At 40.7% G+C, this 24,638-nt stretch overlaps 1 protein-coding gene across 1 annotated transcript in view; it reads left to right on the forward strand.

Moving 5' to 3' along the window:
• LOC128660019 (oocyte zinc finger protein XlCOF6-like) overlaps positions 1-24,638 on the forward strand; it is a 41,110-nt gene that overhangs the window by 11,887 nt on the left and 4,585 nt on the right. Inside the window, exon 2 of the mRNA XM_053713620.1 lies at positions 6,341-6,456. Coding sequence (XP_053569595.1) covers positions 6,438-6,456 — 19 coding nt within the window. The 5' untranslated portion in view covers positions 6,341-6,437. The remainder of the gene's footprint in view (positions 1-6,340; positions 6,457-24,638) is intronic.

The raw sequence follows: 24,638 nt of genomic DNA on the forward strand, positions 1-24,638 counted from the left end.
TCACGGTCGCACATTCCGACAGCAGAGAGCAGAGTGAGACAGCTGCAAAAGGCAGCGCATGCGCAAAACGCTGGATGAGTGTAGAACACCGGCGGCCGGGACAAAATGTAAAAACGGGTGGGACACTGGGACAGGGGCTCAAAACAGGGACAATCCCGGTAAAAACGGGACGTATGGTAAGCCTTTAGCAAATATGTTATCGACTGGAATTTGCTCAGTTATCTTGAACAGATAAACACAAATCATACACAACAAAATAAAAATAGTTAGAACATAACAAGTAAAGAAACCCTTTGCAATAAGTGTGATTAATATTATGCAGTACAGTCCTTCAAAGCGTGACTGCAACCAACCGGCTGCACACAGAATCTATATTACTCACGCAGTCCCCAAATAGTCGGGCTAGCTAGCATGCTGGTAATCCCGAGGTATACCTCTCTGTTTATCAGGCCAAGTTCAAGTGTTCCGCCATTAGGCTCCTTGTCCCCGACATGCTGGTATTGCGGTGTGACGTAATGTCTTTGTTGTGAGCCTTTTTATAAGGGTAAACCTGCCTGTATTTTTATTTTATTGTAGTAGTGTAATTCTTATTTTGCATAAGATCATCCAATGGAGTAGCTTAGAGTAACTTTAAATCAATTTCTGCTGCTGTGTCTGTCTTTTTTTTTTGTTTTGTTTTTTCATTATAGTGTAGTTCTGGTGTAGTCCAGCTTATTTCGTTCATATAAAACCTTGTGTTTCCTTAAAAAACAATCAAAAAACCCTGCTATTTAGCAAGAGTGCAGGTGGGAGGGTCTAAAAGTGAGGTCTTGCTGCTTGTGGCAAGACACACGCTTAAACAGGCATGCAATCTCTTAACAACCAGCGACATACAGGATACGCTGTTGCCATTAAGGGGTTAAAATGATTTTGAAGCCGCTATTTGAGTCAGTAATAAATATCACTCGGCTTATGTCCCTGTTGTATCAGTCTCATCACATTTACTGATCTAATCATAAATATCTTGTGATCTGCATATTATTTTATTTCTAATGAGGTTATTTTATAATACATTTCTTATTTCTATTAGCTGCACCTGTTTATCATCAGAACGTTTATCCCACTGATCTGTGACTGATTCTTGTTGTTAGTAAAGACCTTAGTAAGTGTATTCTGCACCTTCAGCTGCTGCTGTTTATGTCACATGATCACAGACTTAAAGGGACAGTGTCCTGTACATTTGGTTTCCCTTAAAGGGACAAAAAAAAAACATGTTTTTTCATTGTTTAATTAGATCATATCATCTCTCCAATTTACTTCTATTATGAAATGTGCTTCATTCTCTTGGTATCCTTTATTGAAGCAGCAGCAATGCACTACTGGGAGCTAGCTGATCACATAAGATGAGCCAATGACAAGAGGCTTGTATGTGCCACTAATCAGCAGCTAGCGCACCATAGTGCATTATATGATTTGCTACAAAGGTCCCCAAGGGAATAAAGCAGATTTGATAATAGAAGGAAATTGGAAAGTTGTTTTAATTTGAATCATAAAAGTTTAATTGTGACTTTGCTGTCCCATTAATGTGTTTCTAATGACTTGTTTTACCGGTGTATAAAGTGTATGGGAAATGTCACCTTTAGGTTTAGTTTTTATGTGAAATAACTGTTTGCTGTCTGTAATTTATTTTCATTATTAAATTGTACACAGCCTTTTAAATGACCTGAGGCAGCGGCTCCTACTTAGCATATGCAGGAGTTCACATTATATAAAAATATGAGTCTGTTATTGGCTGATAGCTGTCCCTGTGCTAGAGAAGGGTTAACGCATACTGTGCTGCTCTTTGTGCTATTAAAGGGTTAATACTCACTGTGCTGCTCTCTGTGATATTGAAGGGTTAATACACTCTGTGCAACTCTCTATGCTAGTGAAGATTTAATACCCACTGTGCTGCTCTTTATGCTAGTGAAGGGTTAATACACACTCTTTGCCCATGAAGGGTTAATACACTCTGTGCAACTCTCTATGCTAGTGAAGATTTAATACCCACTGTGCTGCTCTTTATGCTAGTGAAGGGTTAATACACACTCTTTGCCCATGAAGGGTTAATACACACTACTGCTCTCTGTGCTAGGAAAGGTTAATACACACTGTGCTGCTTTCTGTGCCAGTGAAGGGTTAATACACACTGTGCTGCTCTCTGTTCTAGTGAAGGATTAATACACACTGGGCTGCTCTCTGTGCTAGTGAAGGGTTAATACACACTGTGGTAGGGAAGGGTTAATAAACTCTGTGCAGTTCTCTGTGCTAGTGAAGGGTTAATACACACTGTGCAGCTGTGTGTGCATGCAATGGGTTAATACACACTGTGGAGCTCTCTGTGCTAGTAAAGGGTTAATAAACACTGTGTAACTCTGTGTGCTAGTAAAGGGTTAATACATGATTTGTTTGCCTTATTTGTAGGAGCCAATTTGAACTTGTTACTGAGTAGACAAAGGGTTTTCACTGCTGTTTTGTTAGCAACACTTTTATTGTTTTACTTGATCTTATCACCCCTGCTCAAAATTACTAGGGGCAGATATGTAGCAGGGTCATGTTTATGAAGCCTGTAGTGTGCACTTATAATTATAATGATTGGAAAACTATTTTTTAGAGTTTAAAGGACAGTAAAGTTAAAATTAAACTTTAATTATTTAGATAGGACATTAATTTTAAACAACTTTCAAATGTATTTTTATCATCAAATCTGCTTTGTTCTTTTGGTCTTGTTTGTTGAAATCTAAACCTACATAGGCACATATGCTAATTTCTTGCCTCTTATCTATTAGTGCATTTTTTTTTTTTTAAATTATTTTTATTCAGAGACAGAGAGTGTCACAATGTACAATTATACATTTAGTTCCCCCATGGTAGACCACGATACATACGTGTGATTCGCAGATCACCAGTAACACAAAAACAGTGTTAAATGCAAGAAACATACAATTTACATGTAGAAGCCATGTTATCACAAAGTATCATAAGTGCTGTTTGTCAAGACAGTAAACTCATTGCTAATGAAGGGATTTTATACATGAAAAGGTCAACAAATTTGTGAATATTATGACATTTCTCAGTCCGGGGGGAAGAACCAGTGTGTCTCATTTTATTAATAACATCAAACAAAACAACAGGAACCACTATAATACTAAAAGAGCTGCAGTAACAGATTCCAAGAGTATTTCTCATGTTAGTCGTTGAAAGGTTTATAACGGCAGAGAAACAGAGAGTTATGCCCCCCTTCCTCAAACACAAGTTGTGTGGCGTTGAGAGTTAAATGTAGGGTTTCTCTGCTGAAAATGACCCCATTCAGTGCTCCTGTGAAAGGTGCGTATGTGATTAGGGTTCTCTGTGACTCACAACAGCCACTAAGCTACGGTTCTCACAGATTCAATTAAGGAGTCAGGGAGCAATTTTTAGGCTAACAGAGTATTGCTACAGCAGAGGGGGGCAAAACACCTACCCAATTATCCATCGATTGCTAGGTTATTATCTCACTTGTAAGTGTAAAGAGATGAAGACATGAGAACATAACAAAAAGCATATTATAACAGCCAACAGGGCTATAAAACTAAAACAGGTTAGAGACCTAATTATACATTTCCTATTAAGTTGCGGCATTGTATAGACTGAACCAACTACTGAGAGTTACTAGTAAGATCCTAAGAGGAACATAAAGTAGGCTAAACCACAAGTCTCTTTAATAACATCTGGAATTAGCTAGGCAAAGGAATGTCTCAATGTTGAACTCAAATAATGCAAATAGGATACAGTAAACATTTATATAGCATAAGGTGTTATAATTATCTCAGGTGAGGTTAAAGGATTTCTATGAATAGGAGGAAGATAACAGTGAATCTACACAGTGTTTAAACCTCAAGCGTAATTTTATAAGTAAAATTGTAGGTAGAGTTGCTTAGGATAGTCCCCTGTAGTTTCAATACATACTATAAGGCAGTAATGTGCAGACTTCAATGGCAGTATGTACAGTTCGGTCCAAGCAAGAGGCACTAGCCAAGGTTCAAATACACAGGGAGGAGTGTCATGAGCTAGTGAAATAAGCTATGTTAATGCATTATGGTGAATAGATAATAAATGTGTTCAAACGTGTATTAGGACTATCATCACCACAAAAGTAACAATAGTATAGCATTAAGAGTAACATGCTAATAACAATAAACCAATAAAAACAAAAACCAGGTGTACTTGTATGGTTAAGGAAGCAGTAAGCAACCGCGAGTTCCATTCAACAAGTTCGGGGTTCAGATTTAAACCGGGAAGCGACAGGTCCCGCAACAGAAAGTTTCAGTTTGCAGATCAGCCAACTCCCGTAGCTAACCGGGCCCCTCTCTGCCTCCACCGGTGATGCCTCTTATCTGAGCAGTAGCGAGACTTGTATTTCCCAACCCACAAAGAGTTAGAACCGCAGATCGCCTCGCCTTGCCTACACCACAGCAGATGTCGTGAAGCAATAAGTGTCACACAACTTCTTCCCATTTCCAAGTTCTGCATCATGTAGTCTGCAGGAATCCTGGGCTTTATCACACCCCCTACGGTATAGAGCGTGTCGGCATTTGCAGAATGCGAGACCATCCAGCGCCCCAGTCGCACGGAGGATCGATCCGCTGTCAGCATGGTCAAACAGGAAAGAGCGGCATGTAGTCGAGCTTCTGTAGTGCAATTACTCAAAGCGGGTTGTGCACTGGGGCAGGTAGCCTCCTGCGGTACAGAGGGTATCCAAGGAGTGCAAGGTGAAGCTCTGCCATTGCAGGAGTCAAATTGCGTGTCCTCCGTCAACATACAGTTAGATGCAGAGTCATGCTTCCGTTGTTGTTCACACCGCAGGTCCGTACTAGCGATTGTAGAGGTATTTGCCAGCAACGAGTCTTTGTCGGTTCTTATGGGGCAGGTCCTTTTAGTTGCCTGGACCGCTGCACGTAAATTTCCATAGCTTAGGAGTAACTTCTCGAAAACAGGCAGGAAGGTTGCAGTTATCCGTACCGCAATGTCCCATTCTGACTCCATTGCTAGTCTCCCACGTGGGTATCAACACCCTAACACCACCGGGGGCTAGAGCAGGTGACAGGCTCTGCACAGTAGTCCTGATCGGTCGGCGATGTCCGTTATAGGAATACCCGACAAGATATAACTGTGGGGTAGGCGGAATGTCAGCAAGAAATTAGTTATTATAGTGTTTTTCGCTCTCAATGTCAGAGCTCTCATTCCCTGCTGCTGTCCGCGAAGCCCTCCCACCGGAAGTCCGCCTATTAGTGCATTTTTTAGCTTTTCACATCAAGACACTGCTAGTTCATGTGTGATATATAGATAACGTGCTCACTCCTGTGGAGTTGTTTATGAGTCAGCACAGATTGCAGTCTGCAGAGGCTTACAGTGGGTATTGAAAAGAATCACCCCCTTGAAAATAATCACATTTTTTTGCTTTGCAGCCTGAAATAAAGACAGTCAGTGTATCCAGTTGTAATTATTTATAACACCAATATGTCAGACAAAAATAAAGAGAATTAAAAAACAGCATCACTGAGTTGGTAAAAGGATCAACCCCTCCTAAAATCAGGTGTAGCTAATCATTTTCTCAACTGCACACACAATGCCATTTGACATTCAACTGTGGGACATATTGATTAGCCCAGCATGGAAAGGGCTTTCCTGGAGCATCTCAGTCTCTGGTAGTGCAACTGAAGCAAACAATCAGCTATGGATAGCAAGGCACTGACAAAAGATCTCTGGGATAATGTTGTGGACAAGTCAGAAGATGGATACAGGAAAACATCAAGGGCTTTATCAATGCCTAGAAGCACAGTGAAGTCTATTATTAAGAAGTGGAAGGTATTTGGTACAACATAGACCCTCTCTGGATCAGGACATTGTTCCAAACTTGATGAAAGAGCCAGGAGGAAACTGGTCAGAGAGGCTACCAAGAGGCCCACAGCAACAATGAAGCAGTTTCAGGAATTTATGACAAAAGGGTGGTCATTGTGTGCACTGTGCATGTGACAACAATATCACACATTCTCCACAAATGTGGCATGAATGGGAGGGTTGCAAGAAAAAAGCCACTCCTCAAGAAAGGCCACATGTAGGGGCATATTTAACAATATGCGAGTGGACATAAAAAGTAGTAGCGTATCATGTCCACTGCACATTGATAAATGCTGAATCAATAGCACATATGTAATAACCTAATGAGCTGATCTGTATCACATGAATTGTTATGTGTGCCTTTAAAATATACCATACATACAGTTAATCAGAACTATTTATTATTGTTATTTGTCTAAACCATTTAATATACTTTTTACAGACACAGCGAGAGCACTGAGAGATATCAGGTATTGATGTAACTGGAGTGAATAAGGGAACCTTCTTCCTGAGCACAGACATTGGAGCCTGTTATCAGCATGAGCTCATATGTGTTAGGTAAGTAAAATAGATATTATGCTGACTTTAATTACTGGGAAAATAGAATAGATCACTCATTAACCCCTTGAGTGCTAATGATGGCCCTGAGCCGACGCAGAGTTTCCCACTCTGGTGCTACCAATGGCTCAGACACATCGCTAGCATTCTCCCACCTTGAGGGAGATCTGGGGGCTCCTACCCCGGCGATCGGGCCATAGTGACTGGCATCGCTGGGGCTTCATGTTATGTGCGGTGATGTTACGCGCAATGACGTGGTGACGTCACCGTGCAACTTTATTTAAAATTCATAATGTTAAGTATAGGAGCATGCTGCTTAGAAGCCTGTATCTCAGGCATCTAAGCCGCTACAGACCCCGAACACCCACAGTTGGAAAGGTAATCACCCATCCTTCCCAACAGTGTAAGTCTTGGGGATCTGAGAAAAAAAAGGTTAAAAAACAAAAAAAACAAATTTAAAACAGTATAGCACACAGGTGAGAAAGTGCTTAGCACTCAAAGGGTTAAACGAATATAAACTATTATTTCTTCTGTTAAGTGTGATCAGTCCACGGGTCATCATTACTTCTGGGATATTACTCCTCCCCAACAGGAAGTGCAAGAGGATTCACCCAGCAGAGCTGCATATAGCCCCTCCCCTCTACGTCACCCCCAGTCATTCTCTTGCACCCAACGACTAGATAGGATGTGTGAGAGGACTATGGTGATTTTATTTAGTTTTATTTCTTCAATCAAGAGTTTGTTATTTTTTAATAGCACCGGAGCGTGTTATTCCTTCTCTGGTAGAGTTTGAAGAAGAATCTACCAGAGTTTTTTACTATGATTTTAGCCGGAGTTGTTAAGATCATATTGCTGTTTCTCGGCCATCTGAGGAGAGGTAAACTTCAGATCAGGGGACAGCGGGCAGTTTATTCTGCAAAGAGGTATGTAGCAGTTTTTATTTTCTAACAATGGAATTGCTGAGAAAATCCTGCCATACCGACATTATATCATGTATGTATAATTTACATTTTAGTTTTCTGGAGAATGGTACTTCTCTGGAATTACACTGTGTATGTAAGACTTTAGCCTAATAGAAATACAATAGGCTTTTTAATAACTCTTAATTATGTTAAACGTTTTTTGCTGGAATGTAAAATCGTTTTCATTTTCTGAGGTACTGGGTGAATAAAATGTTTGGGCACTATTTTTCCACTTGGCAGTTGCTGGATCTAATTATGACAGTTGTTTAATCTCTCTCACTGTTGTGTGTGAGGGGGTGGGACTTTTTTGGCGCCTTTGCTACGCATCAAAAATTTCAGTCAAAGCTCATTGTTTTTTCCTGCATGTTCCGGTTTATCTCTACAGAACCCAGGGATCTTCAAAGCTAATTTGAGGGAAGTAATCTAACAGAGCTGTGAGATTGTAGTTGACTGTGATAAAAAACGTTTATTCTTAACTTTTTTATGCCTCAGGGTTAGTTATTTCTTGCTACTGGGTACAAGCCTTTGCTAAGTTGCATTTTGTTTTTCAAAGCTGATTGATTTCATCTGTTATATATATTCAGTGCTTTTCAAGCACAGTTCGTTTTTTTCATTGTATTTTACTTGTATAGTATTTCCAAATTGCAAGTTTATTTGCTAGTTTGTTAAACATGTCTGATTCAGAAGATGAGACCTGTACTATTTGTACTAAAGCCAAGGTGGAGCCCAATAGAAATTTATGTACTAACTGCATTGATGCTACATTAAATAAAAGTCAATCTGTACAAATTGAACAAATTTCACCAAACAACGAGGGGAGAGTTATGCCGACTAACTCGCCTCACGTGACAGTACCTGCATCTCCCGCTCGGGACGTGCGCGATATGGCGACGCCAAGTACATCTGGGCGGCCATTACAAATAACATTACAAGATATGGCTACTGTTATGACTGAGGTTTTGGCTAAATTACCAGAACTAAGGGGCAAGCGTGATCACTCTGGGGTGAGAACAGAGTGCGCTGATAATGTTAGAGCCATGTCAGATACTGCGTCACAACTTGCAGAACATGAGGACGGAGAGCTTCATTCTGCGGCTGACGGTTCTGATCCAAACAGATTGGATTCAGATATTTCAAATTTTAAATTTAAGCTGGAAAACCTCCGTGTTTTACTAGGGGAGGTGTTAGCGGCCCTGAATGATTGTAACACAGTTGCAATACCTGAGAAATTGTGTAGGTTGGATAAATATTTTGCTGTACCAACAAGTACTGACGTTTTTCCTATACCTAAAAGACTAACTGAAATTATTGCTAAGGAGTGGGATAGACCCGGTGTGCCGTTCTCACCCCCTCCAATATTTAGAAAGATGTTTCCAATAGACACCACCACACGGGATTTGTGGCAAACGGTCCCTAAGGTGGAGGGAGCAGTTTCTACTTTAGCTAAACGTACCACTATCCCGGTAGAGGATAGCTGTGCCTTTTCAGATCCAATGGAAAAAAAATTAGAGGGTTACCTTAAGAAAATGTTTGTTCAACAAGGTTTTATATTGCAACCCCTTGCATGCATTGCGCCGATCACGGCTGCAGCGGCATTCTGGATTGAGTCTCTAGAAGAGAATCTTGGTTCATCTACGCTGGACGACATTTCAGACAGGCTTAGAGTACTTAAGCTATCTAATTCATTCATTTCGGAAGCCGTAGTACATTTAATTAAACTTACGGCTAAGAATTCCGGATTCGCCATTCAAGCGCGCAGAGCACTGTGGCTAAAATCCTGGTCAGCTGATGTAACGTCTAAGTCCAAATTACTTAATATACCTTTCAAGGGACAGACCCTATTTGGGCCTGGTTTGAAAGAAATTATCGCTGACATTACAGGAGGTAAGGGCCACGCCCTACCTCAAGACAAAGCCAAACCTAAGGCTAGACAGTCTAATTTTCGTTCCTTTCGGAATTTCAAAGCAGGAGCAGCATCAACTTCCACTACTCCAAAACAAGAAGGATCTGGTGCTCGCTACAGACAAGGCTGGAGACCTAACCAGTCCTGGAACAAGGGCAAGCAGGCCAGGAAGCCTGCAGCTGCCACTAAAACAGCATGAATTGAGGGCCCCCGATCCGGGATCGGATCTAGTGGGGGGCAGACTTTCTCTCTTCGCCCAGGCTTGGGCAAGAGATGTCCAGGATCCCTGGGCGCTAGAGATAATATCTCAGGGATACCTTCTGGACTTCAAACACTCTCCTCCAAGAGAGAGATTTCATCTGTCAAGGTTGTCGACAGACCAAACAAAGAAAGAAGCGTTTCTACGCTGCATACAAGAACTATTGTTAATGGGAGTAATCCATCCAGTTCCACGGTCGGAACAGGGAAAAGGGTTTTACTCAAATCTGTTTGTGGTTCCCAAAAAAGAAGGAACTTTCAGACCAATCCTGGATTTAAAGATCCTAAACAAATTCCTAAGAGTTCCATCATTCAAAATGGAGACTATCCGGACAATTTTACCCATGATCCAAGAGGGTCAGTACATGACCACAGTGGACTTAAAAGACGCTTACCTTCACATACCGATTCACAAAGATCATTTCCGGTATCTAAGATTTGCCTTTCTAGACAGGCATTACCAGTTTGTAGCTCTTCCATTCGGATTGGCTACAGCTCCAAGAATCTTCACAAAGGTTCTAGGTGCTCTTCTAGCGGTACTAAGACCGCGGGGAATTTCGGTAGCTCCCTACCTAGACGACATTCTGATACAAGCTTCAAGCTTTCAAACTGCCAAGTCTCATACAGAGTTAGTACTGGCATTTCTAAGGTCACATGGATGGAAGGTGAACGAAAAGAAAAGTTCACTCGTTCCACTCACAAGAGTTCCCTTCCTGGGGACTCTTATAGATTCTGTAGAAATGAAGATTTACCTGACAGAGGACAGGTTAACAAGACTTCAAAGTGCTTGCCGCACCCTTCATTCCATTCAACACCCATCGGTGGCTCAATGCATGGAGGTAATCGGCTTAATGGTAGCGGCAATGGACATAGTGCCATTTGCTCGCTTACACCTCAGACCACTGCAATTGTGCATGCTGAGTCAGTGGAATGGGGATTACTCAGACTTGTCCCCTTCTCTAAATCTGGATCAAGAGACCAGAAATTCTCTTCTATGGTGGCTTTCTCGGCCACATCTGTCCAGGGGGATGCCTTTCAGCAGACCAGACTGGACAATTGTAACAACAGACGCCAGCCTTCTAGGTTGGGGTGCCGTCTGGAATTCTCTGAAGGCTCAGGGACAATGGAGTCAGGAGGAGAGTCTCCTGCCAATAAACATTCTGGAATTGAGAGCAGTTCTCAATGCCCTCCTGGCTTGGCCCCAGTTGACAACTCGGGAGTTCATCAGGTTTCAGTCGGACAACATCACGACTGTAGCTTACATCAACCATCAGGGAGGGACAAGAAGCTCCCTAGCAATGATGGAAGTATCAAAGATAATTCGCTGGGCAGAGTCTCACTCTTGCCACCTGTCAGCAATCTACATCCCGGGAGTGGAGAACTGGGAGGCGGATTTCTTAAGTCGTCAGACTTTTCATCCGGGGGAGTGGGAACTTCATCCGGAGATCTTTGCCCAAATACTTCGACGTTGGGGCAAACCAGAGATAGATCTCATGGCGTCTCGACAGAACGCCAAGCTTCCTCGCTACGGGTCCAGATCCAGGGATCCGGGAGCAGTCCTAATAGATGCACTGACAGCACCTTGGGACTTCAGGATGGCTTATGTGTTTCCACCCTTCCCGATGCTTCCTCGATTGATTGCCAGAATCAAACAGGAGAGAGCATCAGTGATTCTGATAGCACCTGCATGGCCACGCAGGACTTGGTATGCAGACCTGGTGGACATGTCATCCTGTCCACCTTGGTCTCTACCTCTGAAACAGGACCTTCTGATACAGGGTCCCTTCAAACATCAAAATCTAACTTCTCTGAAGCTGACTGCTTGGAAATTGAACGTTTGATTTTGTCAAAACGTGGGTTTTCTGAGTCAGTTATTGACACCTTAATACAGGCTAGGAAGCCTGTTACCAGAAAGATTTACCATAAAATATGGCGTAAATACCTATACTGGTGTGAATCCAAAGGTTACTCTTGGAGTAAGGTTAGGATTCCTAGAATATTGTCTTTTCTACAAGAAGGTTTAGAAAAGGGTTTATCTGCTAGTTCATTAAAGGGACAGATCTCAGCTCTGTCTATTCTGTTACACAAACGTCTGTCAGAAGTGCCAGATGTTCAGGCTTTTTGTCAGGCTTTAGCGAGGATTAAGCCTGTGTTTAAAACTGTTGCTCCACCATGGAGTTTAAATCTTGTTCTAAACGTTTTACAGGGCGTTCCGTTTGAACCCCTCCATTCCATTGATATAAAGTTGTTATCTTGGAAAGTTCTATTTTTAATGGCTATTTCCTCGGCTCGAAGAGTCTCTGAGTTATCAGCCTTACACTGTGATTCTCCTTATTTGATTTTTCATTCGGATAAGGTAGTTCTGCGTACTAAACCTGGGTTCTTACCCAAGGTAGTCACTAACAGGAATATCAATCAAGAGATTGTTGTTCCTTCCTTGTGTCCAAATCCTTCTTCAAAGAAGGAACGCTTACTACATAATCTGGACGTAGTTCGTGCCCTAAAATTTTACTTACAGGCAACTAAGGAATTTCGACAAACGTCTTCTCTGTTTGTCGTGTACTCTGGGCAGAGGAGAGGTCAAAAGGCTTCGGCAACCTCTCTTTCCTTTTGGCTTCGTAGTATAATACGTTTAGCTTATGAGACTGCTGGACAGCAGCCTCCTGAAAGAATTACAGCCCATTCTACTAGAGCTGTGGCTTCCACTTGGGCCTTCAAGAATGAGGCCTCTGTTGAACAGATTTGTAAGGCTGCAACTTGGTCTTCGCTTCATACTTTTTCCAAATTTTACAAATTTGACACATTTGCTTCCTCGGAGGCTATTTTTGGGAGAAAGGTTCTTCAGGCAGTGGTTCCTTCTGTATAAAAGAGCCTGCCTATCCCTCCCGTCATCCGTGTACTTTTGCTTTGGTATTGGTATCCCAGAAGTAATGATGACCCGTGGACTGATCACACTTAACAGAAGAAAACATAATTTATGCTTACCTGATAAATTCCTTTCTTCTGTAGTGTGATCAGTCCACGGCCCGCCCTGTTTTTAAGGCAGGTATTTATTTTAAAATTATACTCCAGTCACCACTACACCCTTGGTTCCTCCTTTCTCGTTTGTCCTTGGTCGAATGACTGGGGGTGACGTAGAGGGGAGGGGCTATATGCAGCTCTGCTGGGTGAATCCTCTTGCACTTCCTGTTGGGGAGGAGTAATATCCCAGAAGTAATGATGACCCGTGGACTGATCACACTACAGAAGAAAGGAATTTATCAGGTAAGCATAAATTATGTTATTTATATCTGCATCTTTAAGAACATTTGTGTCAACACCTGCTCTCATAATACCTGCAACTCTACCTTCTCCTCCTGCCCTGGCCCAGCTCAAGGAACTCCCATAACTACACTTAAACCTACCTTTCTCTTGTTAAGTGTGTTCAGTCCACGAGTCATCCATTACTTATGGGATATATTCTCCTTCCCAACAGGAAGTTGCAAGAGGATCACCCAAGCAGATCTGCTATATAGCTCCTCCCCTCACATGTCATATCCAGTCATTCTCTTGCAACCCTCAACAAAGAAGGAGGTCGCGAGAGGAGCTGGAGTTTTTACTAATTATTCTTCAATCAAAAGTTTGTTATTTTAAAATGACACCGGAGTGTGCCCTTTTTTATATCTCAGGCAGTATTTGGAAGAAGAATCTGCCTGCGTTTTTCTATGATCTTAGCAGACGTAACTAAGATCCACTGGCTGTTCTCGATATTCTGAGGAGCAGGGTAACTTCAGAAAGAGGGGAATAGCATGCGGGGTCCCCCGCAAATAAGGTATGTGCAGTACATTATTTTCTGGGAATGGAATTGACTAAGAAAATACTGCTGTTACCCATATGATGTAAGTACAGCCTTAAATGCAGTAGTAGTGACTGGTATCAGGCTGATAAATGTATGCGCAGTTGAGTTATTTTCTAGGGACTAGAATTTGACTGAGAAAATGCTGTTAATACTGAAATTATGTTTAAGCCTTATCTGCAGTGGAAGCGACTGGTAGCAGGCTTAGTGATAACTTTGCATGACATTCAATATGTTGTTTTTTAAAACGTTTACTGGCATGTTATTCGTTTTGTGAGGTACTTTGGTGATAAATCTTTTTGGGCATGATTTTCCACATGGCTAACGTATTTTCTGCATAGAAACCGTTATATCAGGTCTCCCACTGTTGTAATATGAGTGGGAGGGACCTTGTTTTAGCGCCTTGTTGCGCAGTTAAAATTCTAGCACAGTCTTCCTGTTTTCTTCCTCCTTGATCCAGGACGTCTCTAGAGAGCTCAGGGGTCTTCAAAATTCATTTTTGAGGGAGGTAATCAGTCGCAGCAGATCTGTGACAGTGGTTTGACTGTGATAAAAGCGTTTATTCTTAATTTGATATCCGTTTTTGGGTATTAAGGGGTTAATCATCCTTTTGCTAATGGGTGCAATCCTCTGCTAATTAATACATTTCTCGTTAAGAATTGTTGACTGTAACTGAATTAGTTTTCTTTATTATTCAACTGTGTTTTTAAAAGCGCTGCAGCGTTTTTTATATTGCTTGTAAACTTATTGAAAGTGAATTCCAAGCTTGCTAGCTTCATTGATAAGTCTGTTTAAACATGTCTGATACAGAGGAATCTGCTTGTTCATTATGTTCAAAAGCCGATGTGGAGCCCAATAGAAATATGTGTACCAATTGTATTGATATTACTTTGAATAAAAGTCAATCTGTACCGATTAAGAATTTATCACCAGACAACGAGGGGGAAGTTATGCCGTCTAACTCTCCTCACGTGTCAGTACCTGCGTCTCCCGCTCGGGAGATGCGTAAAAGTGAGACGCCGAGTACATCAAGGCCCTTACAAATCACTTTACATGATATGGCTAATGTTATGAAAGAAGTATTATACAATATGCCCGAGTTAAGAGGCAAGCGCGACAGCTCTGGGTTAAGGACAGAGCGCGCTGATGACACGAGAGCCATGTCTGATACTGCGTCACAATTTGCAGAACATGAGGACGGTGAGCTTCATTCTGTCGGTGACGGTTCTGATTCAGGGAGACCGGATTCAGAAATTTTAAATTTAAGCTTGAGAACCTCCGCGTGTTACTAGGGGAGGTGTTAGCGGCTCTGAATGATTGCGACACTGTGGCAATCCCAGAGAAATTATGTAGGTTGGATAGATACTATGAGGTACCGGTGTGTACTGACGTTTTTCCTATACCAAAAAGACTTACAGAAATTATTAGTAAGGAGTGGGATAGACCCGGTGTGCCATTTTCCCCTCCTCCGATATTTAGAAAAATGTTTCCTATAGACGCCACCACACGAGACTTATGGCAGACGGTCCCTAAGGTGGAGGGAGCAGTTTCTACTTTAGCCAAGCGTACCACTATCCCGGTGGAGGATAGCTGTGCTTTCTCAGATCCAATGGATAAAAAATTAGAGGGTTACCTTAAGAAAATGTTTGTTCAACAAGGTTTTATATTGCAGCCTCTTGCATGCATTGCGCCTGTCATGGCTGCAGCGGCATTCTGGTTTGAATCTCTGGAAGAGGCGATTCGCACAGCACCATTGGATGAGACTTTGAGCAAAGTTAGAACACTTAAACTGGCTAATGCGTTTGTTTCAGATGCCGTAGTGCATTTAACCAAACTTACGGCTAAAAATTCCGGATTCGCCATACAGGCGCGCAGGGCGCTATGGCTTAAATCCTGGTCAGCAGATGTAACTTCTAAGTCTAAACTACTTAACATTCCTTTCAAAGGGCAGACCTTATTCGGGCCCGGCTTGAAGGAAATTATTGCTGACATTACGGGAGGTAAGGGCCACACCCTTCCTCAGGACAGGGCCAAACCAAAGGCCAAACAGTCTAATTTTCGTGCCTTTCGTAACTTCAAGGCAGGAGCAGCATCAACTTCCTCCGCTCCAAAACAGGAAGGAACTACTGCTCGTTACAGACAGGGTTGGAAAGGCAACCAGTCATGGAACAAGGGCAAGCAGGCCAGAAAGCCTACTTCCGCCCCTAAGACAGCATGAAGACATGGCCCCCTATCCGGAGACGGATCTAGTGGGGGGCAGACTTTCTCTCTTCGCCCAGGCTTGGGCAAGAGATGTACAGGATCCCTGGACGTTGGAGATTATATCTCAGGGATACCTTCTGGATTTCAAAACTTCTCCTCCACAAGGGAGGTTTCATCTGTCAAGGTTATCAACAAACCTAGTAAAGAAAGAGGCATTTCTACAATGTGTACAAGACCTCTTAGTCATGGGAGTGATCCATCCAGTTCCGCGAACGGAACAAGGACAAGGGTTTTACTCAAATCTATTTGTGGTTCCCAAAAAAGAGGGAACCTTCAGACCAATCTTAGACTTAAAAATCTTAAACAAATTCCTAAGGGTTCCATCGTTCAAGATGGAAACCATTCGGACCATCCTACCCATGATCCAAGAGGGTCAATATATGACCACAGTGGACTTAAAGGATGCCTACCTTCACATACCGATTCACAAAGATCATTATCGGTACCTAAGGTTTGCTTTTCTAGACAAACCTTACCAGTTTGTAGCTCTTCCCTTCGGGTTAGCTACGGCCCCGAGGAATTTTTACGAAGGTTCTGGGCTCACTTCTGGCGGTACTAAGACCACGAGGCATAGCGGTGGCTCCGTACCTAGACGACATTCTGATACAAGCGTCAAGTTTTCAAAATGCAAAGTCTCATACAGAGATAGTTCTAGCATTTCTGAGGTCGCATGGGTGGAAAGTGAACGTGGAAAAGAGTTCTCTGTTACCACTCACAAGGGTTCCTTTTCTAGGGACTCTTATAGATTCTGTAGAGATGAAGATTTACCTGACGGAGTCCAGGTTATTAAAGATTCTCAATGCTTGCCGTGTCCTTCACTCCATTCCAAGCCCATCAGTAGCTCAGTGTATGGAAGTAATCGGCTTGATGGTCGCGGCAATGGACATAGTGCCATTTGCGCGCCTGCATCTCAGACCGCTGCAACTATGCATGCTAAGTCAGTGGAACGGGGATTACTCAGATCTGTCCCCTTTGCTGAATCTGGACCAGGAGACAAGAGATTCTCTTCTCTGGTGGTTGTCGCAAGTTCATCTGTCCGAAGGAATGACATTTCGCAGACCAGATTGGACGATTGTAACAACAGATGCCAGCCTTCTAGGCTGGGGAGCAGTCTGGAATTCCCTGAAGGCTCAGGGACTGTGGACTCAGGAGGAGAAACTCCTACCAATCAACATTCTAGAATTAAGAGCAATATTCAATGCTCTTCTGGCTTGGCCTCAGTTAGCAACATTGAGGTTCATCAGGTTTCAGTCGGACAACATCACGACTGTGGCTTACATCAATCATCAAGGGGGAACCAGGAGTTCCCTAGCGATGTTGGAAGTCTCGAAGATAATTCGCTGGGCAGAGTCACACTCTTGCCACCTGTCAGCGATCTACATCCCAGGTGTGGAGAACTGGGAAGCGGATTTTCTAAGTCGCCAGACTTTTCATCCGGGGGAGTGGGAACTTCACACGGAGGTATTTGCTCAACTGATTCGTCGTTGGGGCAAACCGGATCTGGATCTTATGGCATCTCGCCAGAACGCCAAGCTTCCTCGTTACGGATCCAGGTCCAGGGACCCAGGAGCGGTGCTGGTGGATGCACTGGCAGCCCCTTGGGTTTTCAACATAGCTTATGTGTTTCCACCTTTTCCGTTGCTACCTCGACTGATTGCCAGGATCAAACAGGAGAGAGCATTGGTGATTCTGATAGCGCCTGCGTGGCCACGCAGGACCTGGTATGCAGACCTAGTGGACATGTCGTCCTGTCCACCATGGTCTCTACCTCTGAGGCAGGACCTTCTAATTCAGGGTCCTTTCAAACATCCAAACCTAATTTCTCTGAGGCTGACTGCTTGGAGATTGAACGCTTGATTCTATCAAAGCGTGGGTTTTCGGATTCGGTTATTGATACATTGATACAGGCTCGGAAACCTGTTACCAGAAAAATTTACCATAAGATATGGCGTAAATATTTATATTGGTGTGAATCCAAGAGTTACTCATGGAGTAAGGTTAGGATTCCTAGGATACTGTCTTTTCTACAAGATGGTTTAGAAAAGGGCTTATCCGCTAGTTCACTAAAGGGACAGATTTCTGCTCTGTCTATTCTTTTAACACAAGCGTCTGGCTGACAATCCAGACGTCCAGGCTTTTTGTCAGGCTTTGGCTAGAATTAAACCTGTGTTTAAAACTGTTGCTCCTCCTTGGAGCTTAAACTTGGTTCTTAAAGTTCTGCAGGGTGTTCCGTTTGAACCCCTTCATTCCATTGATATTAAACTTTTATCTTGGAAAGTTCTGTTTTTGATGGCTATTTCCTCGGCTCGAAGAGTCTCGGAGTTATCTGCCTTACATTGTGATTCTCCTTATCTGATCTTTCATTCAGACAAGGTAGTCCTGCGTACTAAACCTGGGTTTTTACCTAAGGTTGTTTCTAACAGGAATATCAATCAAGAGATTGTTGTTCCATCATTATGCCCTAATCCTTCTTCAAAGAAGGAACGTCTTTTGCATAATCTAGACTTAGTCCGTGCTCTGAAGTTCTACTTTCAGGCAACTAAGGATTTTCGGCAAACTTCCTCTCTGTTTGTCGTTTACTCTGGACAGAGGAGAGGTCAAAAGGCTTCGGCTACCTCTCTCTCTTTTTGGCTTCGTAGCATAATACGTTTAGCCTATGAGACTGCTGGACAGCAGCCTCCTGAACGAATTACAGCTCATTCCACTAGAGCTGTGACTTCCACTTGGGCCTTTAAGAATGAGGCCTCTGTTGAACAGATTTGCAAGGCTGCAACTTGGTCTTCACTTCATACTTTTTCCAAATTTTACAAATTTGACACTTTTGCTTCTTCGGAGGCTATTTTTGGGAGAAAGGTTCTACAGGCAGTGGTTCCTTCCGTTTAATGTTCCTGCCTTGTCCCTCCCATCATCCGTGTACTTTAGCTTTGGTATTGGTATCCCATAAGTAATGGATGACCCGTGGACTGAACACACTTAACAAGAGAAAACATAATTTATGCTTACCTGATAAATTTATTTCTCTTGTAGTGTGTTCAGTCCACGGCCCGCCCTGTCTTTTTTGAGGCAGGTTCTAAATTTTAAATCATAACTCCAGTCACCACTACACCCTATGGTTTCTCCTTTCTCGTCTTGTTTCGGTCGAATGACTGGATATGACATGTGAGGGGAGGAGCTATATAGCAGATCTGCTTGGGTGATCCTCTTGCAACTTCCTGTTGGGAAGGAGAATATATCCCATAAGTAATGGATGACCCGTGGACTGAACACACTACAAGAGAAATAAATTTATCAGGTAAGCATAAATTATGTTTTTTCCCATGTGTGGAACACCCACAACTCCACCAGTGAGTGTTCCCCACCCAGGACCGCCACTAATTTGTGTGCTTAATTTAAAGGGACAGTACACTGTAAAAAAGATTTTATGTTAATGTATTTTCAAGGACTTGTTATACCAGCTGCTCTATATAAAATTATGGAAAAACCTCTCTAAGGGGGGGGGAGGTAAAAGCGAGGTATACACTGGGGATATTTGGAGTTCGATTTACAGTTAGATTAAGGTTATATTTCTCATTATAGGGAAATGGAAGTTAGATATGACTGTGGTACGGTCCTGTAATGCTTTATAACAATATTATCCTATCTAGGAACTGATTGTAAAATAGACTGTTTGACTCTTTGAATCTTACCAATACATCTATGTTATAATCACAGACCATCCCATTCTCAATATAAACACTGATATATATGCAATAGGTCTTCCTGTATCTCTATAATATCACTTTGTGTATTATATGTAACTTGTTTGTTCGATTTAATTTTAATGATTGATTAATACAAGTTATATTTTAAATTAGTTACATCAGTCCTCCCTGTCCATGTCTCATTTGATAAATTAAGTCTATTATTTGGAGTGTGCCACATAATACCCTTTGTGCTCTCTTCTTTTTAATGTTTCTGTCTCTATATAAAATGTATGAGAAATTGCATTTTCAGGTTTATTTGTGTATATGAAGTAGCTGGTTTTGTGATTTTAAACCACAGCCTATAACAATGGGTTGAACTTAGAGGTAATATCAGATCTCATTATGTTATCACTTTGTGTACAAACACTTGCCTCCTTATCTTATATTTGTCTGGAAAACTAAAGCTCAAATATAAGATAAGGAGGCAAGTGTTTGTACACAAGGGATTTGCTAAAATTAGAACTATGGGCAAGTGAATGGAAAATGAGATTTAATATGGAAAAATGCAAGGTTCTACATTTTGGAAGTAAAAATAAGCAGGCTACATATTTTTTAAATGGGACAAGACTTAGCCAAACACATGAGGAAAGGGATTTGGGAGTAGTAATAGATAACAAGCTAAAGATGAGTGCACAATGCAGGGTAGCGGCTTCAAAGGCTAATAAGATACTAGCATGTATTAAAAGAGGCATTGATTCAAGGGAGGAAAGCATAATTCTGTCATTATATAAAGCCCTGGTAAGACCTCACCTTGAGTTTGGAGTGCAGTTCTGGGGACCGATTGCTAAAAAAGATATTGCAGAACTAGAAAAAGTTCAGAGAAGGGCCACAAAGCTAATAAGGGGATTGAAGAAATTAACCTATGAGGAGAGGCTAGCCAAACTGGGTCTGTTCTCTTTAGAAAAAAGGCGCTTGAGAGGTGACATGATTACTTTATATAAATATATTCAAGGCCTATATACAGAGATGGCAGAAGCTCTGTTTATTCCAAGAAAATTGTTTCTGACAAGAGGTCATAATTTAAGGTTGGAGGAAAGGAGATTTAATCTCCTGCAACGGAAATGTTTTTTCACTGTAAGAGCAATAAAATTGTGGAACTCATTACCAAAGGAGGTAGTGAATGCCAATACCATAGATAACATTTTAATGGGCTTATTTAAGCTTAACTGGAGCTTTTTGTAAGTATTTTAGATTTGTATAGGTTGAACTCGATGGACTTCAGTCTTTTTTCAACCTTATCTACTATGTTACTATGTTACATAGAGAGAATAATGGAAGATTATAATTGTATTACTTAACTATCCTGCACCCCACCGGAAGTGTAATTTCTTCTACTGGTTGTGTTTACTTAAGCTATTCAATAGCTGAGACTCCAGTATCAAAACTTTCAGTAGGTTGGGAAACCACAAGCTAAATCAGTTATTTCAAAGGCCAAAATAGCAGTAAAGGAGCTACTTGTAAACAATTTAATACACTCCAACAGGTAAAATTGATCATTGGGAACAATTTAACAGTGAGTATTATTAAAAGTAATATTTTATTTGGCTGATTTATATAAATAGAACAACTACAACAGCAAGCTAAGAAGCATCATAAGATCACTGCTCCTTAGCCTTTCAAAATATCTCACACTAATTATTAGTCTGTGATGATTAAGCCATCATATTTTCACCCAACTTGTTGAGCATGAGTCGGGCAGAGCTGTATGTGCATTTGCTTGTGCAATGTTAAATAAGAATGGTGGATGCCACCTGTTACATCATCTGTGGGGAGCTATCTATATCAGAAAAAATATTTTATCAAATTATAAAAAGAATTAATTTGGTACAGGAAATGTATTTAAAATCATCTTGAATCTGGCATTCTAATTAAGCAAGAGCATTTGGCTAACAATTACCTTGGATTACATGTGTCCAAAGGCTACCTCTTGCCAGGAAGAACCCCTGCTGTTAGTAAACACAAATATCAGATAACAAAAAGCATGTGTCCAGGAGTTACCTTAACAGGATATAACCTGGAGGGGCTTTATCAACGGAACAGAGAGGACTGTTACAACTCAAGGGAGTGGAGTCCCTTTGTCTAGGTTTTTGTTTGTGCTCTGGTGAATGGAATTACAAACAAATGGGCTCTCACTCATATGTTAATGAGATGCCTGCTAGTTTAAATGACCAATTCAAACACTCCCTAAAATGGACTGTGGTACAAAAATGTTTATTAAGAAAAAAAATACAATTTTGAAATATAAGAAGTTAAAGGTTAGAATGGTATATATAAGAATTGGCACATAAAATTTTGATAATGTCCCACGCATCTAAATGTATAAAGAAATTAAATGTGTAAGGAAGGACATTTAAAAATGACCAGCATTGCATTATGTGTGTATAAGAATCATATGGTTTTAAAATAACTATATGTATAGATAAGTTAAATATGGAATTAAGTATATGAAATAACCAGTATATGTGTATGCCTGTGTATGTGTATATGTGTATGTGTGTCTGCGTGTGTGTGTGTGACTTGTACATTTATGTATTATATATAAAAATATATATACTGATTACCTGACCAAATTATACTCCCAGGCATCACCATGCATTGAGGAATCATGACAGATTAAAATATACATATAGTGAGAAACTATTGTAAAATAATATATAATTCATTATGCCTCATATGTAACATACATATATATATGAGATGCCCACATAAGAAAATTATATATATATATATATATATATATATATATATATATTGTCATGTTCTGTCTCAGGATATCATGTGAGAGCCTCATTGTCTGGAACAGTTGCTTTAAAGGAAGATTAGTAGAAGCCATACTGATTGAAAATGAAAACAAATTTATTTAAACAACAGAATACTTTGTTTAAGCAAATACTTGCAGAATATTTAAATATGCTACTCAGGTATGTTAAGAACACATACAGCAGGAGTGAAAATAAACAAACAAAGTAAGCAGAGATGCAGATTCAAAAAGGAAAGTCTTTCTCCTACTAATTGCTGAGTGCAGGATTTGCACAAGGCAGGATACAAACTTGCAAACTGGTAACAGGTTTAAAGGTAAAGTCTCTCTCCTTGTAATTGCTGAGTGCAGGAATTGCACAATGCAGGAAACAACTTGCAAACTGGTAACAGGTTTAAAGGTAAAGTCTCTCTCCTTGTAATTGCTGAGTGCAGGAATTGCACAATGCAGGAAACAACTTGCAAACTGGTAACAGGTTTAAAGGTAAAGTCTCTCTCCTTGTAATTGCTGAAGGCAGGAAACAAACTTGCAAACTGGTAACAGGTTTAAAAGGTAAAGGCTTTGCCCTGGTAATACCTTGTAAACAGGTGCAAAGGAAATCTTTCTCCTGGCAATGGCCAAGTGCAGGAATTGCATAAAGCAGGAAACAAACTTGTAGATTGGTAACAGGTTTAAAGGTAAAGGCTTTCTCCTGGTAATACCTTGTAAACAGGTGCAAAGGTGAAGTCTTTCTCCTGGCAATAGCTGAGTGCAGGAATTTGCATAAAGCAGGAAACAAACTTGAAGATTGGTAACAGGTTTAAAGGTAAAGGCTTTCTCCTGGTAATACCTTGTAAACAGGTGCAAAGGAAATCTTTCTCCAAAGAAGTACAGGAAACAGGTTCTGACTTGACAAAACAGATCCAATGTGAAGACAAAAATGCAGACTAAAAGCCATCCTTAAATAGGGAGGTTTTGCACAGGGTTGGTTCTGATTAATTCCAGAATTGAGAACACCTGTGTGTTGCACAGGTGTAATAACAAGTAAGGCAAATAGTTATTTATCAGATCTTTTAAGATCCATGCTATTGCTAGAACTGGCTGTGGCTCAACATGTAAGCAAACAGAAATAGCAACCACAGAGTCACAGGTTCAAATCCCCACACAGCCCTTCTTAGCAGAGTGCCTCCCAGACCTTTTCTTTTTCTTTTTCGTCTGGAGGCTTGGTTCATGACATATATATATATATATATATATATATATATATATATATATATATATATATATATATATATATATATATATGGCTTATGTATAACTATGTGTCTAAGTTCTAAGGATTTAATTTTAAACTGGTAACATTTTAGTTAAACAAAAAATATTAAATGCATGTAAGAAGACATGGATATATGTATATGTACAGGTAGCCCTCGGTTTATGCCGGTTCAATTTGCGCCATTTCAGAGTAACAACCTTTTTTTCAGTCATGTGACTGCTATTGAAATGCATTGAAAAGCTGTGCATTGATTACAATAGCCAGTAGGTGGAGCTGTCCACTTTTGTTGCAGCAAAGTTATTCAAGCTTAACAGACTGAAATGAATCCATGTACACAGAACAGACCTTAGCTATCGAGCAACAAGATCTAGCAGGCACTTCCCTATTATCCTCCTGCCAAGCTGCTTGAGGTGAGGGTGCCTAACTGCTTAAATAGTCCAGATTGAAAAGCATAGAATAGGTGCAGACCCAATATTATCTAACATGCTAACAATGCAGAGAACTGTTTGCAGAAAAATGCATGTAAAAAAAGATTTTGTTCATTAAACTTAGTTTGATTATATTTTCTGTGTTGTGTGATTATTTTATTAGGTTTTAATACTGTTTTAGCAAATTATTTTGTTCATTTAACTTTGTTTAATTATATATTCTGTGTTGTGTGATTATTTGATACTGTTTATAATGCTGTTTAGCATTTAAAGTCTTCATTTCAAAGCTTTAAAAATAATGTATTAGGTGTTACTTATGACAATTTGGAGAGGGGCCTGGAACCTAACTTCCTCACTTCCAATTGACTTACATTGTAAACTGGGTTTCGATTTACAACCATTCCTTCTGGAATGTAACCCCGGTGTAAACTGAGGGCTACCTGTATATGTGAATATACATATATATATATATATATATATATATATATATATATATATATATATATATATATATGTATGGTATATGAAAAATGAGTACTAAGCAGAATGAATGTAAGAATAAGTTCACTTTTATAGCACAACTCACCATCCCCATTTTGTGGTAAATTAGTAAAAGTACATCCCGCTATACTTAACATTGGATGAATCATCCCCAAAAGTTAATTAGCATCCATCCAGTCATAGCAGTAAAGATCCTCACACATCTGTAAATGTCTGTTAGAGATTAGTGTGGAGTTATAGTTCAGGATAAATTGGGTCACTGAGCATTCACAAGGAA

Source organism: Bombina bombina, chromosome 5 (genome assembly GCF_027579735.1).
Source record: "Bombina bombina isolate aBomBom1 chromosome 5, aBomBom1.pri, whole genome shotgun sequence".
Taxonomy (NCBI): domain Eukaryota; kingdom Metazoa; phylum Chordata; class Amphibia; order Anura; family Bombinatoridae; genus Bombina; species Bombina bombina.